Genomic DNA, 13,279 nt, shown 5'->3' on the forward strand with positions numbered 1-13,279 from the left:
CTCAAAGCGCTTTAAAAAAAAGAAGAAAAAAAAGGTCATTGTTTACTCAGGTAATAATAATGTTTCAAGTCCAATTCAACCAAAATATCAAAACAATTAAGAGCATAAAACGGGCATCAAAATATCAATACAAAAGGCACATGTTATGGAAGCTTCAATGTCGTTAATTAACAAAGACAGATTAAGAAACAAGAGAGCAGGCATCGGTGAAAGGTAAAGATCTGACCAAGGGTGTATGAAAGGCACCAGACAAAGCAAGAAAGGGAAGGGTTTTGTTTTTCTTGTATTTTTTTTCTTGCTTTGTCTGGCACTTTCATACACATTTGTTCAGATCTTTAACAAAGACAGATCGTGTGGACCTTTTGAGTTTCCTCTTTGTCGACATGACATGATGAATGAAATTAAAGACGAATCTCAGTTGTCTTTAGTCTTTCATTTATTGTGTTTTATCATCAAAGGGAACACCTGATACATCCACGACATCATCTGTCTTGTGGATTAAATCGATGCTTCCAATTCCAATTTTTATTTATTTGATTTTTAAAAGTTTTATTTTATTTTCAGAGAGCAAAAACTAATCTGATTAGTGATTTATACGTCACTGCTAAGATAAGTCACAATAAAATCGAAAAGATCACATTTACTTAATGTAACATTGCATAACCCAGCATTTTGCAGTTCATGCTTCCAATATTTACTTTAATTTCAATATTTCCAAAATAATAAGTTTAATCCAGAAGCATATATTAAAAAATGATGAACTGAAATAATTTAGATGAGAGTATTGATTTTATTAAAGAGAAAGCGTGCATCAAGTGGGCTGGCGGCATAAAAAAAAAACAAACAAAACAATCAATGGTTTTCAAACAAAAAGGAAGGAAGTAATGAAAAGAAAGTTAACTCAAATAATAATAGTAATATTTGTTATCTCCCTTCTCCCGTTAATATATGGCTAAATATGTTATAATGCGATTTTTCTATTCTAACAGTGTCAATAAATTTCTTGTTCTCCTGCAGCGTTTGACGCTAACAAAGCCAACCGATAAGGAAAAGTCCGCCAGTCCTGCTCAAGTCATGAGGGAAAGAATAGTCCGGCGAGCTGCCCTGGAATTTCAAGATGGGATGTATGGTATCCTTTTATGATGCTGGTACAAAAAAAACAAAAAACCCTCAGTTTTTGTGTATAGACTTGTAGAATGATGGATTAATGTTGTGATGATACACAGGGATCCGGAACAAACAAATAAAAAAAAGAAGAAGAAAGAAATGTGAAAAGAAAAATACATTTAGGGGGCAGCAGCATGGCTCAGCGGTACGGTGTTTGCTTCGTACCCGAAAGGTGGAGGGATGGGGAATAAAAAAAAAATAAAAAAAATAAGAAAGACATATGAAAAGAAAATACATATTTAGGGGACAGCGTGGCTCAGCAGTACGGTCTTGGCTTCGTACCTGAAAGGTACCGAGTTGGATCATCCACCGCTGCGCTGTGTGGCCTTGAGCAAGTCACAGCGCCCTAGCTTACTTTGTGTCGCTGTACTGCAGTTGACGCCTGGGTTCTTTCAGTCTTCCCTTGGAATAGACCCTAAAAACAGATTTCCCATTGGGAATGAATAAAGGTAATTTATTTATTTATTTGCATTAAAAAAAAAATACATGCAGGCTCATTTCCCATAGTATTCTTTCAGATCCATTGGGCTCATTGAGTGGGGTTGACTTGGCCAGGCAGCAGAGAAAAGACTCAAGCCTTTAATCTGCTTTTTTTTTACTTCTTATCAAATAATAAAATAATGATTAGTGTTTATCAAATGTGCCCCCCCCCCCCCCTCCCAAGATTGAAATGATATTAAACAAGTATGGTAAAATGCATTCACACTTATCAACAATAAAAAACATTTAGTGTAAGTCCTAGATGACGACATTGCCCGGGACTGGAAAATTATGTCGTTATCCAGGGATGTCGTTATTCCGCGGTTTTCAAGATGGCAGAAAAAGGGAGTGTGGTGAGACCCGTGAGTACATAACAGTGCGATGCACGGACCAGTGCCTGAGAGACAGCACGTCCCAACAACGCTGGAACGTGTATTTCTCCTGTTTCCATAGGATATACAAATGGCGCTTTCACTCCCCAATGTGTATTGTAATTGTTTTGATTGTAAAAAGTGCTTGAACGCCATTTAACAAAACTAAGAATAAATCAAGAAAATCAATATGATAATATCGCACAAGAAGACAAATGCACACATCTAGTTTTGATTTTAATTAAAATCCATGCGATACTCCTGATGAGTTTTGAATACTGAAATTTTTATTTAGGTCACTAAAATTTGTAAGCACTTAAAATAAGTAGATCCCTGCGATATTCAAATATAACACCGCCCCCCCCCCCCCCCCCCCCACCTCCCCCACTGCCTAAAAAAACAGAAAAGAAAAACAAACTAGGTATTAACCACAATAATATCAAATTTTGACTTATAATTAGAAAAACATCTGATTTTTCAAATGAAACTAATAAAGCGAAAGAGTCTGTTATTGTTTTTCCCGCTATTCCAACATAGTATTGTTCTTTTTCTAAATTTTGGGGATGGGTGAAATCTATCAAATGATGTGCGTTTTACCATATTTGTGTAATAAACTTCAATCTGGGGGGGCACATTTGCTGGCTGGTCTTAGTCACCTGAACTAGCCTTGGTCAACCAGATCTACGATAATTTGTGTATAATTTAGTATCAATAATCTTTCCAATCCATTTCATACTGGCTGTCCGAAAAATGTGACAAACTTTTTACCCTTTGACAAGATGAAACAACCAACAAACATATTGAGACATTAAAAAAATTGACTGTGTTGTCTTCGATCAATCAATCGGCAGAAAACGCCATCTTTTATTCACTCACTCTTTTCATTCTATCTGGACTTTCATGGACGAATAAAACAAGGGACATAACTACAGAATTAAAACGTATCTCGATTTTCTACACTGGCTTTATTCGAACTCATTATTCTTTAACTCAGATCAGTCAACTTGGGGATCGGCATGCCCATGCTGGCAAGTAATTACGTCAAACCAAACATCACAGTACATCTACAGAGTGAGAATGGAGTTCTGGGATTGGTAATTACATTTATAATTTATTTATCTTTTTTTAGGAGGCCTTCCAAAAGCTCCTACATCCCCAATATTATTATTTTTTTAAAAATAATGTTCTAGTAGAAGGTTTGGGAGGGGGGAAACTAATAAAGCTCCTAGCAATGAAGATCCTGATCTGATCAACGCAGGGAAGGTAACAGTCACCAGCATTAACGGCAGCTCATATTTTTCATCAGAGGAGTCTTTTGCTATGATAAGAGGGTAAGACATTGATTTTTATGAACAGTAGAGCACAGCTATTGATGGTAGGCCTTTAACTGTAAGGAGAATACTGCTCTTAGCAGTTATTACATTTTTCTGAGACAAAATTATAGGCATATAATTAAAATTGTTGTTTTAAAAAATTTTAAAATTAAATTTAAATTAGATTGAGTTTTTATATAATGCAATATCCACTAAACGTGCTCAAAGCGCTTTACAGGGGTCCCTGGACAACAGCAACAGTTAACATGTAGGATGAGACATGAATCCTGTGACTGTGAGGTGATATTATAATTTTTCGGACAGTCAACGCTGTTTATGGCCAGGTTTTACACCTGAGCACAGTGAGGGAATGTGAGTAAAGGGTCTTTTCCAAGGACTCAACTATGCGCCAAGCGAACCTCGAAACCAGGACCTTCTGATCCGAAAGCGAGTGTCATACCACTAGACCACATAGCCGCACGTGGTAATGCTAATTGAATAAAACTATGAACAACCTGTTTTGGTTTAGATTGACTGAATGAATGAGAACATTTTTTTTTTTCAATTTGGAAAATGACTAAAATTTCTAGGGAGAACGAACAGCTCAGAGATGTAGAGCTAGAGTAGAGAGAGTTAAAATGACGAATTTTTTTCCTATATCGATTAATTACTATTTATTTATTATTATTTTGTTATCTCTTCCTTTTTTTAAATCAAGGGCCCATTCCCAACTCCTGGCAATGAAGATCCCGATCTGATCAACGCAGGGAAGGAAACAGTCACCAGCATTAACGGCAGCTCATATTTTTCATCAGAGGAGTCTTTTGCTATGATTAGAGGGTAAGACATTGATTTTTATGAACAGCAGATTACAGATATTGATGGTAGGCCTATAACTTTAAGGAGAATACTGCTCTTAGCAGTTAGTAAATTAAATTTTGAAAAATCGTTTCGAGCCGTGGTAATTAATGAAACTTCCTATTTTTTAGCCAAGGTATTTAAATGAAAAGTGCTTTTTTAGCCAAGGTATTTAAATGAATGAAAAAGTCCCTTTTTTAAAATGAAAAGTCCTTTTTTATAAAGCCAAGGTATTTAAATGAAAAGTGCTTTTTTAGCCAAGGTAATTAAATGAAAAAGTCCCTTTTTTAGCCAAGGTATTTAAATGAAAAAGTGCTTTTGAGCATAAGGCCCAATGAGCTTTTTATTTCGTTTTCTGTGGCACCAGATGTTTGTAACAATTGCTTGTTACCTTTTAAATAGGATACTGGTACACACATAATACTTTCCACCATAATTTATTTGACCCAGTTAACAATTCATTAAAGTATAAATTCAGAGATACACTATATATTGCTTCAAATCCAGTGCCCCCACCCCTCCCCTTACTCAATGACCCTAATGTACCTAAATAATATGATGTCAAAAAATTACCAAATTCTCCTGTCCTTTTTTTTTCTCTTGCCAATCTTTCTAGAGGTCACGTGAGTCTTACGATCCTTGGGGCTATGCAGGTGTCACAATATGGAGATCTGGCTAACTGGATGATTCCTGTAAGTGCCTGCACATTTTTTATCATATTGATTTTCATGAAAAATATTTTTCACCATTTGGAAATTAAACAAAATAGTTAAATCGATATTTTTGTCAAACATCATCTGCATTTTTTGCCAAGTTGAGGCCTAAAAATTGCCAATATTTGCCCCCAAAATTCCAAAAATTTGCCAAGAAATTTGCCAAAACGATCAAATTTTGCCAAAATATTTGCCGAGCAGAACTAAGCCTTCCCCTGCCGCAAATAATGCAGATGACAGAACAACTGCTTTGCAAGATAAAGATCTGAACAAGTGTGGATGAAAAGTGCTAGACAAAGCAAGAAAGAAAAATACAAGAAGAAAAAAAATCCCAAAAAATCAGTTGACCTTGACTGGGTATCTCACCTTGAATACTAAATAACGCGCTCCAAAAAAACTGTTGCGCACTCTATGTGATTCAAGTTAATTCCCTCATCAAACATAATATTGCGTTACATGTATTTTATAAAACAACTAGAAATGACTAGTGATTTTATCATAACTCATGATTCTAGCACATACAACAGAATGTAAAATCCTTCATAACTATACAGTTTGTCGATACGTGTTTGCTGTAGGATAGAATGTGAAACGTAACAATTACGATAATACCTTAAAACCAACGACGATAACGCATCAAAGACAGACGAAAAAGGTCTGAGATTGCCAATGTGTCGGAAAAAAAAATGTCTTCCATTGGTGCTATCACATAAAGGCATAATATACGGCAGCATTTGTCATCCTATTTTAAAAAAATACGTTTCCAAGCACAATTATTTGTGCAGGGCATATAGCATGTTAGTTTTAAATAAATAAATAAATAAAATTCCCGTTATTCATTCCCAAGGGGAAATTTGTCTTTAGGGTCTATTCCAAGGGAAGACTGGAATAACCCAGGCGTCAGCCACAGAGCAGCGCTGCAAAGTGAGCTAGGGTGAGGTGACTTGCTCAAGGCCACACAACACAGCGGTGGGTGATTGAACTAAGTACCTTTCGGGTACGAAGCAAAGACCATACCACTGAGCCACACTGCCCCCAAAGCAGTTGAAAGCATTACTTTTATTTTGTTTTACTTTTTTTCAAAATATAATGAAAATGAAGGAGAGAGGCTATGTGGTCTTGTGGTATGACACCTGTCCTGGGTTCGAGCCTCGCTCAGAGCATATTTGAGTACTTGGAAAAGACTCTTTACTGACATTCTCTCACAGTATTCAGGTGTAAAATGAGTACCAGGCCGTTCACAGCATTATCTCTGTCAGAAAAAATATTGTAATATCGCCTAACAAGCGTCATGTTTCGTTCTATGTGTTAAGTGTTGCTGTTGGCCAGGGACACCTTGTAATGCGCTTTGAGCATGTTTAGTGGATATTGCGCTATATACGAGTAAAAGCTCTTTTTTTTTTCTTAGAGAGTATTTTTTAGGTTGGCTTATTCTAATACTGATCGGTTTGGAGATCCAGTGAGTTAATCTGCTATTTGTTTGTATAATTTCTCTCCAGGGCAAGATGGTAAAAGGAATGGGTGGAGCTATGGATCTGGTATCGGGGGAAAAAACTAAAGTTATCATCACGATGGAACACACCGCTAAAGTATGGGAAGCAGTTCATTATCAGCATCATCTTCATCATCATCATCATCACTGTCGTCATCACCATTATCATCATCATCATCATCATCATCAGTCAACATCACCATCATTATCATCATCGATGGCATCATCATCATCATCATCATCATCATCATCATCATCATCATCATCATCATCATCATCATCATCATCATCATCATCCTAACTTCAAAAGATTTATTTCATTGCATCTTTTATTTACAGGGTGGCAAACACAAAATCCTGAAGGACTGCAGCCTACCCTTGACGGGCAAAGGATGTGTGAACATGATCATCACTGAAATGGTATGCTTATTCAAAGGGGAGAAATAGAATAGAAGAATAAAATAGAACCCCTTTATTCATCCCTAAGGGGAAAGTTGTCTTTAGGGTCTATTCCAAAGGAAGACTGGAATAACCCAGGCATCATACTGAGCTAGGGCAGAATGACTTGCTCAAGGTCTCAAAATGCGGTGGGTAGACAAACTCTGTACTTCTCGTGTCCGAAGCAAAGACTGTACCACTTAGCCATGCTGTCCACAAATCTTGAAGTGGCGTGTGTAGGGTGTTAAAAATTTATTATTCAACCCCAAATGAGTTTTTGCTGCAATTCAGAGTAGATTAGGAACATGTAGAGATTTACTTTGTAAACGTGTACACTGGTTACACATATAACAACTGGAAAAAATGCTTTATTAAACTTTTATTTTTAATATAAATTGTTAAACTTTCTTTTCATTTTGCATTTCAATGTATATTTGGGCCACCACGGCTGATTGATGAACAAGTTTTCAATGCTCAGAATTTATGCAAATTTATTCAGAATCTTCACATTTCTAGCTTTATCTCAATCCTAGAGATTTTTGCTACCGTACTTTTCAAAATTGGAAAAAATGTATTAAAAATGAGCATATAAGCCTACATAAATAGTTTTATTCAACTATCACTTAACATGTAAAAACTAAAAAAACATTAGCTTTGATACTACGTCTATAATTTGTCTCAAAAAAATGTAATAAATGGGCGTGGGGTAAAAGTAACCCGGGTAAACTAAGGATATAGTCGGTGTTTGTGTTGAGTGTGTTAAAATAATATAGGATTCTTATTTGCTGATTTTTTTTTTTTAATTGACAAAAATAGGCCTTTCAAATTCAAAGTACAGTGGAACCTCCTGATAACGACATGCCACGGGACCGAGTTTTTATGTCGTTATCCGGAGGTGTCGTTATTTAGAGGTTTCCAAGATGGCGGACAAAGTGGGCGTGGTATGGCCCGCGGGACCAGTTTTTATTAGCAGATACTTTGTCCTCCTTTGGGATGAGCATGTCAAATAATTGCGCACCGCTGTCATGTTGCATGGCAAAAGTTCTGAGAGTTGTTAGCGCCATAACCGCTTCACTGGCTGTCACAACAGGGAGTGGAGCATCGCCGCCAAGATCATCATCGTCTTGGTTTTCTGTTGTTGGTGTCTTTGTCTCAAGAATATCTGTGTTCTCATTGGTTTCAAAAGCTGCGTTCTCATTGGTTTCAAGCAGGAATCGTTTTTATAAACTTTGAGTACTCATACTCGGTATTTTTAGTATCACTGATACTATCAGATATCTACGAAAACTGCCGAAAATCGCCAAAATGATGTCGTTATTCTGAGGTTTTATCAAAAAGTGCGTCGTTATTTGGAGGGTTTTTTTACTGATCTGAAATAGAAAAAAAATTGGGACCACGGGTCAATGTCGTTATCAGGAGGTTGTCACTATTCGGAGGTGTCGTAATCGGGAGGTTCCACTGTAGTTGATTACAGATCTAGTCTGATTTAAAGGATGCCTTTGCTAAAAAAAAATTTTAAAGCCTGATAATTTTTTATCGTAAAGACCATTTTATGAAAATATTTCTTGTACAGATTCTCGTACCCCGTGTGGTGTCCGGGGTCCCTCAACTGAGAGGGTCAAGAATAGCCCAACGCCAAGCCAGCGTGTCGTAAAAGGCGACTAATGGTGTGTGATTCCCCCATCTTTGAGTCACCTGGTCCTCCAGGTTGGGGGTTGGCAAAGGGTTAACACCCCTTTCCGTTAAACTCAAACCGTTACAGAAACACAGACAGACAAACTAAATCCTTTTTTTAGCTTGGGCGACCGAAGAGTTTCTGGAATTACAGAATTTATGAAGGACAACAGACAAAGCCGAAAGGACTCTGCTGACCCGATGACGTCTTCGCCAAACAAGCAGCTTCGAATTGCGTCGTGGAACGTTCGCACCATGTATGAAGCAGGAAAAGGCTCTCAAGTTGTGACTGAGATGAGAAGATACAGGCTGCATATACTTGGAGTAAGCGAAACCCACTGGATACAATTCGGACAGAAACACCTCAAGTCTGGGGAGAAGATTTTATATTCAGGGAGAGGGGACGGGATTCATACACAGGGAGTAGGAATAATTCTAAGCAAGTTTGCCCAGAAGTCACTGAGAGGATGGGAACAATGCGGAGAAAGGATCATCATGGCGTCCTTTACAACACGGAGTAAGAAGATCAGCATGAACATTGTACAGATCTATGCCCCAACAAATGATGCAACAGATGAGGACAAAGATACATTTTATGGTCTTCTACAACAAGTCATTGACAAGTTGCCAAGGAAAGACATCAACATATTGATGGGAGATGCTAATGCAAAAGTGGGACAGGATAACGTAGGCTATGAAGGTATCATGGGACGTCATGGCATGGGAGAAATGAATGATAATGGAGAGAGATTTGCAAATTTCTGTGCATTCAACAGTTTGGTGATTGGAGGATCAGTGTTCCCCCATAAGAGGATCCACAAAGCAACTTGGGTCTCACCAGATGGTGTGACAGAGAATCAGATTGATCATTTTTGTATCTCTCGTAGATTCAGACGTTCATTGGAAGATGTGACAGTACGGAGAGGGGCAGATGTTGGATCAGACCACCACCTGCTATTGGCAAAGCTTAAGCTCCGACTCAGAAAACACGGGGCCAGATCACATACAAGAAGAAAATTCGAGGTGAATGCACTTGATGGGGAAAAGAATGAGGAATTCAAACTACAATTGAGTAATAGATTCCAACCTCTTACTGAGCTCGAGGAGGACATAGATGTAGAGTCACATTGGACAAAGATCAAGGAAGTCTACATAACAACTTGCCACGAGGTATTGGGGGTAAAGAAATCGGAACATAAAGAATGGATAAGTCCAACCACCTTGGACCTTATTGAAAAGAGGAGAACAAGGAAGGAACAAGTGAATGCAAGCCGAACAAGGGCTTCAAGACTGGATGCACAAGAGCAGTATCGAGCCATAGCTAAGGAAGTCAAAAGATCTGTGAAGAAAGACAAGGAAGCATTCATGAACAGACTTGCAGAGAAAGCAGAAGCAGCAGCGACTGGACACATGAGGATCCTTTATCAAACTACCAAGACACTTGCTGGAAAATATGGGAAACCAGAGGTACCAGTCAAAGACAAAGATGGGAAAACTATTTTTGGAAAAGAGGCTCAATCTGAACGATGGAGGGAACATTTCAACTGCCTTCTGAACAGACCGCCACCAGACAACCAGCCAGAAATTTTGCCTGCAAGGAATGAGCTACCAATTAGCTGTGATCCACCATCGATAGCAGAGATTGTGGGTGCCATTAACAAGATGAAAAGGGGGAAAGCTGCTGGACCAGACCAGATTCCACCGGAGGCTCTAAAAGTTGATGCGAAAAGAAATGCTGAGGCCCTGCACCCACTATTTGAGAGAATCTGGAATGACGGGATATTCCCAAAGGATTGGAAGGAAGGACATCTTATCAAGCTTCCAAAGAAAGGGGACCTCAGTAATTGTAATAATTATCGAGGCATCACTCTTCTTTCTATCCCAGGAAAGTTTTCAACCGTATTATTTTAGAGAGAATTAAGAATGCAACAGATGCTAAACTGCGGGACGAACAGGCAGGTTTTCGGAAAAACCGTTCAACCACCGACCAGATTGCCTCTCTGCGAGTCATAGTAGTAGTAGAACAGTCTATAGAATGGAACTCTCCTCTTATTGTCAACTTTCTGGATTACGAGAAGGCTTTCGACAGTATTGACAGAGCAACATTGTGGAAAATTCTGGCACATTATGGACTCCCTGAAAAGATAGTAAACCTCATTAAGGAAATGTATGAAGGATCAAGTTGCAGGGTTGTACATGAAGATCAGCTTACTGACAGCTTTGAAATTAAGACTGGTGTCAAGCAGGGATGCTTGCTCTCACCATTCCTGTTCATCCTTGCCATTGATTGGCTAATGAAGGAAACCTCCAAAGGGAGAAGAAATGGGATACAGTGGACCCCCTGGACACAGTTGGATGATCTGGATTTTGCAGATGATCTGGCTCTTTTGTCCCACACCCAGGACCAGATGCAAGCAAAAACCACAATTATAAACAGCCTCTCGGAATCAATTGGTCTAAGAATTCACCCTGCAAAGTCAAAGGTCTTGAGGATAGGTACGCGTCAAAGGGAGCAGATCAAAGTAAAAGATCAGGAACTCGAAGATATAGACACTTTCTGCTATCTCGGAAGTATAATTGACAAGGATGGAAGCACGGAAGCAGAGGTGAAAGCACGAATAGGAAAGGCACAGGCTGCATTCACATCTTTGAACAGAGTTTGGAGAACTAAAGATATCTCCCTTCAACTAAAGCTAAGACTTTTCAACTCAAACGTGAAGTCTCTCCTACTGTATGGATGTGAAACTTGGAACGCATCACAGGCATGTATAAGGAGGGTACAGATTTTCGTAAACAGGTGCATGCGTAAGCTACTCAGAATAAAATGGATGGATAGAATAAAAAATGAAGAAGTATGGAAAAGAACACAGCAGAAACCAGTGGGAGAGGATATAGGAAGAAGACGATGGAGGTGGATTGGACACACGCTTAGAAAGAATGACTCAACTATAACAAAGAAAGTATTGGACTGGAACCCTCAGGGCAGAAGATCAAGGGGAAGGCCACGAGGAACATGGAGAAGAATTAAAGAAGCTGATATACAGAGAAGTGGTAAGACCTGGAATGAGATAAAAAAGTTGGCTCAGGATAGAGAAGGATGGAAACTGTTTGTCTGTGGCCTATACCCTGACCCAGGGTGAAAAAGGCAATGATGATGACAGATTCTCGTCATCAAATGGTGTCACCATTAATTCACAGAAAAGGACACATATCCATCTATAGCTTCCCCTTAACTGTTGCCTTTAAACAAACAATGCTTTTATCTTTTAAAAAATCAACTCACTAATATGTGCGGCTATTTAGTCTAGTGGTATGACACTTGCTTTCAGATCGGAAGGTCCTGGGTTCGAGCCTCACTCAGCACATAGTTGAGTACTTGGAAAAGGCTCCTTACTCACATTCTCTCACCGTAATCAGGTGTAAAATGAGTACCTGGCTGTTAACAGCGTTGTCTCTGTCCAAAAAAATTGTAACATCACGTAACAGGTGTCATGTCCCGTTCTAAATGTTAAATGTTGCTGTTGGCCAGGGACACCTTGTAAAGCACTTTGAGCACATTTATTGGATATTGCGCTATATATAATATAAAAGCTCATGTTTTTTAAAAAGCTCAATTTTAAAAATACTGAATAAGGTCAGCCAGAACATTTCAAATAGCCGGTTTCTGGCTTTAGCGGAATAAGTTTTATAATGATTAATTAAATTCAATTGAGCTTTTATATAGCGAAATATCCACTAAACGTGCTCAAAGCGCTTTACAAGGGTCCCTGACCAACAGCAACGTTTAGAACAAGACATGACACCTGTTAGGCAGTATTACAATTTTTTTTCCGACAGAGACAACACTGTTAACGACCAGGTACTCATTTTACACCTGAGCATAGTGAGAGAATTTGAGTAAATAGCCTTTTCCAAGGACTCAATTATGCGCTCGAACCCAGGGCCTTCCAATCCGAAAGTGAGTGTCATACCACATAGCCGCACAACTTATAATGATATAAAAATATAAACATAAAATTATCATGCATTCTACCTGTTATTTCCTTTTGTCGCATTTTTAATAATCAATTCTCTACTTCGTTGCTCTTTTTTCTAGGGAGTATTTGAGATTTCCAAAGATGATGGTATGGTTATGACAGAGATTGCTGATGGATTCAGTGTGGAAGATGTCCAGAAGGCTACGGGTTGTGAACTTCGGGTAAGGTGTTATGCAAATTGGATCTACTATAATATTTTGTGTGGCTATGTGGTCTAGTGGTATGACACTCGCATTCGGATCAGAAGGTCCTGGGTTAGAGCCTCATTCGGCACATAGTTGAGTCCTTGGATAAGGCTCTTTACTCACATTCTCTCACCTTACTCATGTGTAAAATGAGCACCTGGCTGTCAACAGCGTTGTCTTTGTCCGAAAAAATTGTAATATTGCCTAACGTTCTAAGTGTTGCTGTTGGCCAGGGACCCTTTGTAAAGCACTTTGAGCACATTTAGTGGATAGTGCGCTATATAAAATCTCTAATTAATATTATTTTATCACAAAATTGGGGTCCCGATAGCTCAGTTGATAAAGCACTCACTTCACATGCAAAGGGACCAAGTTTGATCCGGGTGCAGTCGAGATTTTTTCGGACCGTCCTGTCCACCCAGCAGTGAATGGGTAGCTGAGTGTGTTAGATTTGATGGAAAGTACTTTATGATAGACTAGCATCCTATCCAAAGGATAGCAAGCAATTGCTATTGTCCGGTTCACGCTATAGAAACTGGGATGAACTCCGG

General features: G+C 38.6%; 1 protein-coding gene across 1 annotated transcript in view; it reads left to right on the forward strand.

Annotated features, from left to right (window-relative positions):
- Positions 1 to 13,279, forward strand: part of LOC144962651 (succinyl-CoA:3-ketoacid coenzyme A transferase 1, mitochondrial-like) — a 47,305-nt gene that overhangs the window by 29,918 nt on the left and 4,108 nt on the right. The window contains exons 8-14 of the mRNA XM_078895761.1: positions 1,018 to 1,129; positions 3,018 to 3,112; positions 4,050 to 4,171; positions 4,806 to 4,881; positions 6,402 to 6,491; positions 6,734 to 6,814; positions 12,603 to 12,704. Of these exons, the coding sequence (XP_078751887.1) occupies positions 1,018 to 1,129; positions 3,018 to 3,112; positions 4,050 to 4,171; positions 4,806 to 4,881; positions 6,402 to 6,491; positions 6,734 to 6,814; positions 12,603 to 12,704 (678 nt within the window). The remainder of the gene's footprint in view (positions 1 to 1,017; positions 1,130 to 3,017; positions 3,113 to 4,049; positions 4,172 to 4,805; positions 4,882 to 6,401; positions 6,492 to 6,733; positions 6,815 to 12,602; positions 12,705 to 13,279) is intronic.

This window comes from Berghia stephanieae, chromosome 1, assembly GCF_034508935.2.
Source record: "Berghia stephanieae isolate SIO BIC M18660-M18661 chromosome 1, UCSD_Bste_1.3, whole genome shotgun sequence".
NCBI classification, from domain to species: Eukaryota; Metazoa; Mollusca; class Gastropoda; order Nudibranchia; family Aeolidiidae; genus Berghia; species Berghia stephanieae.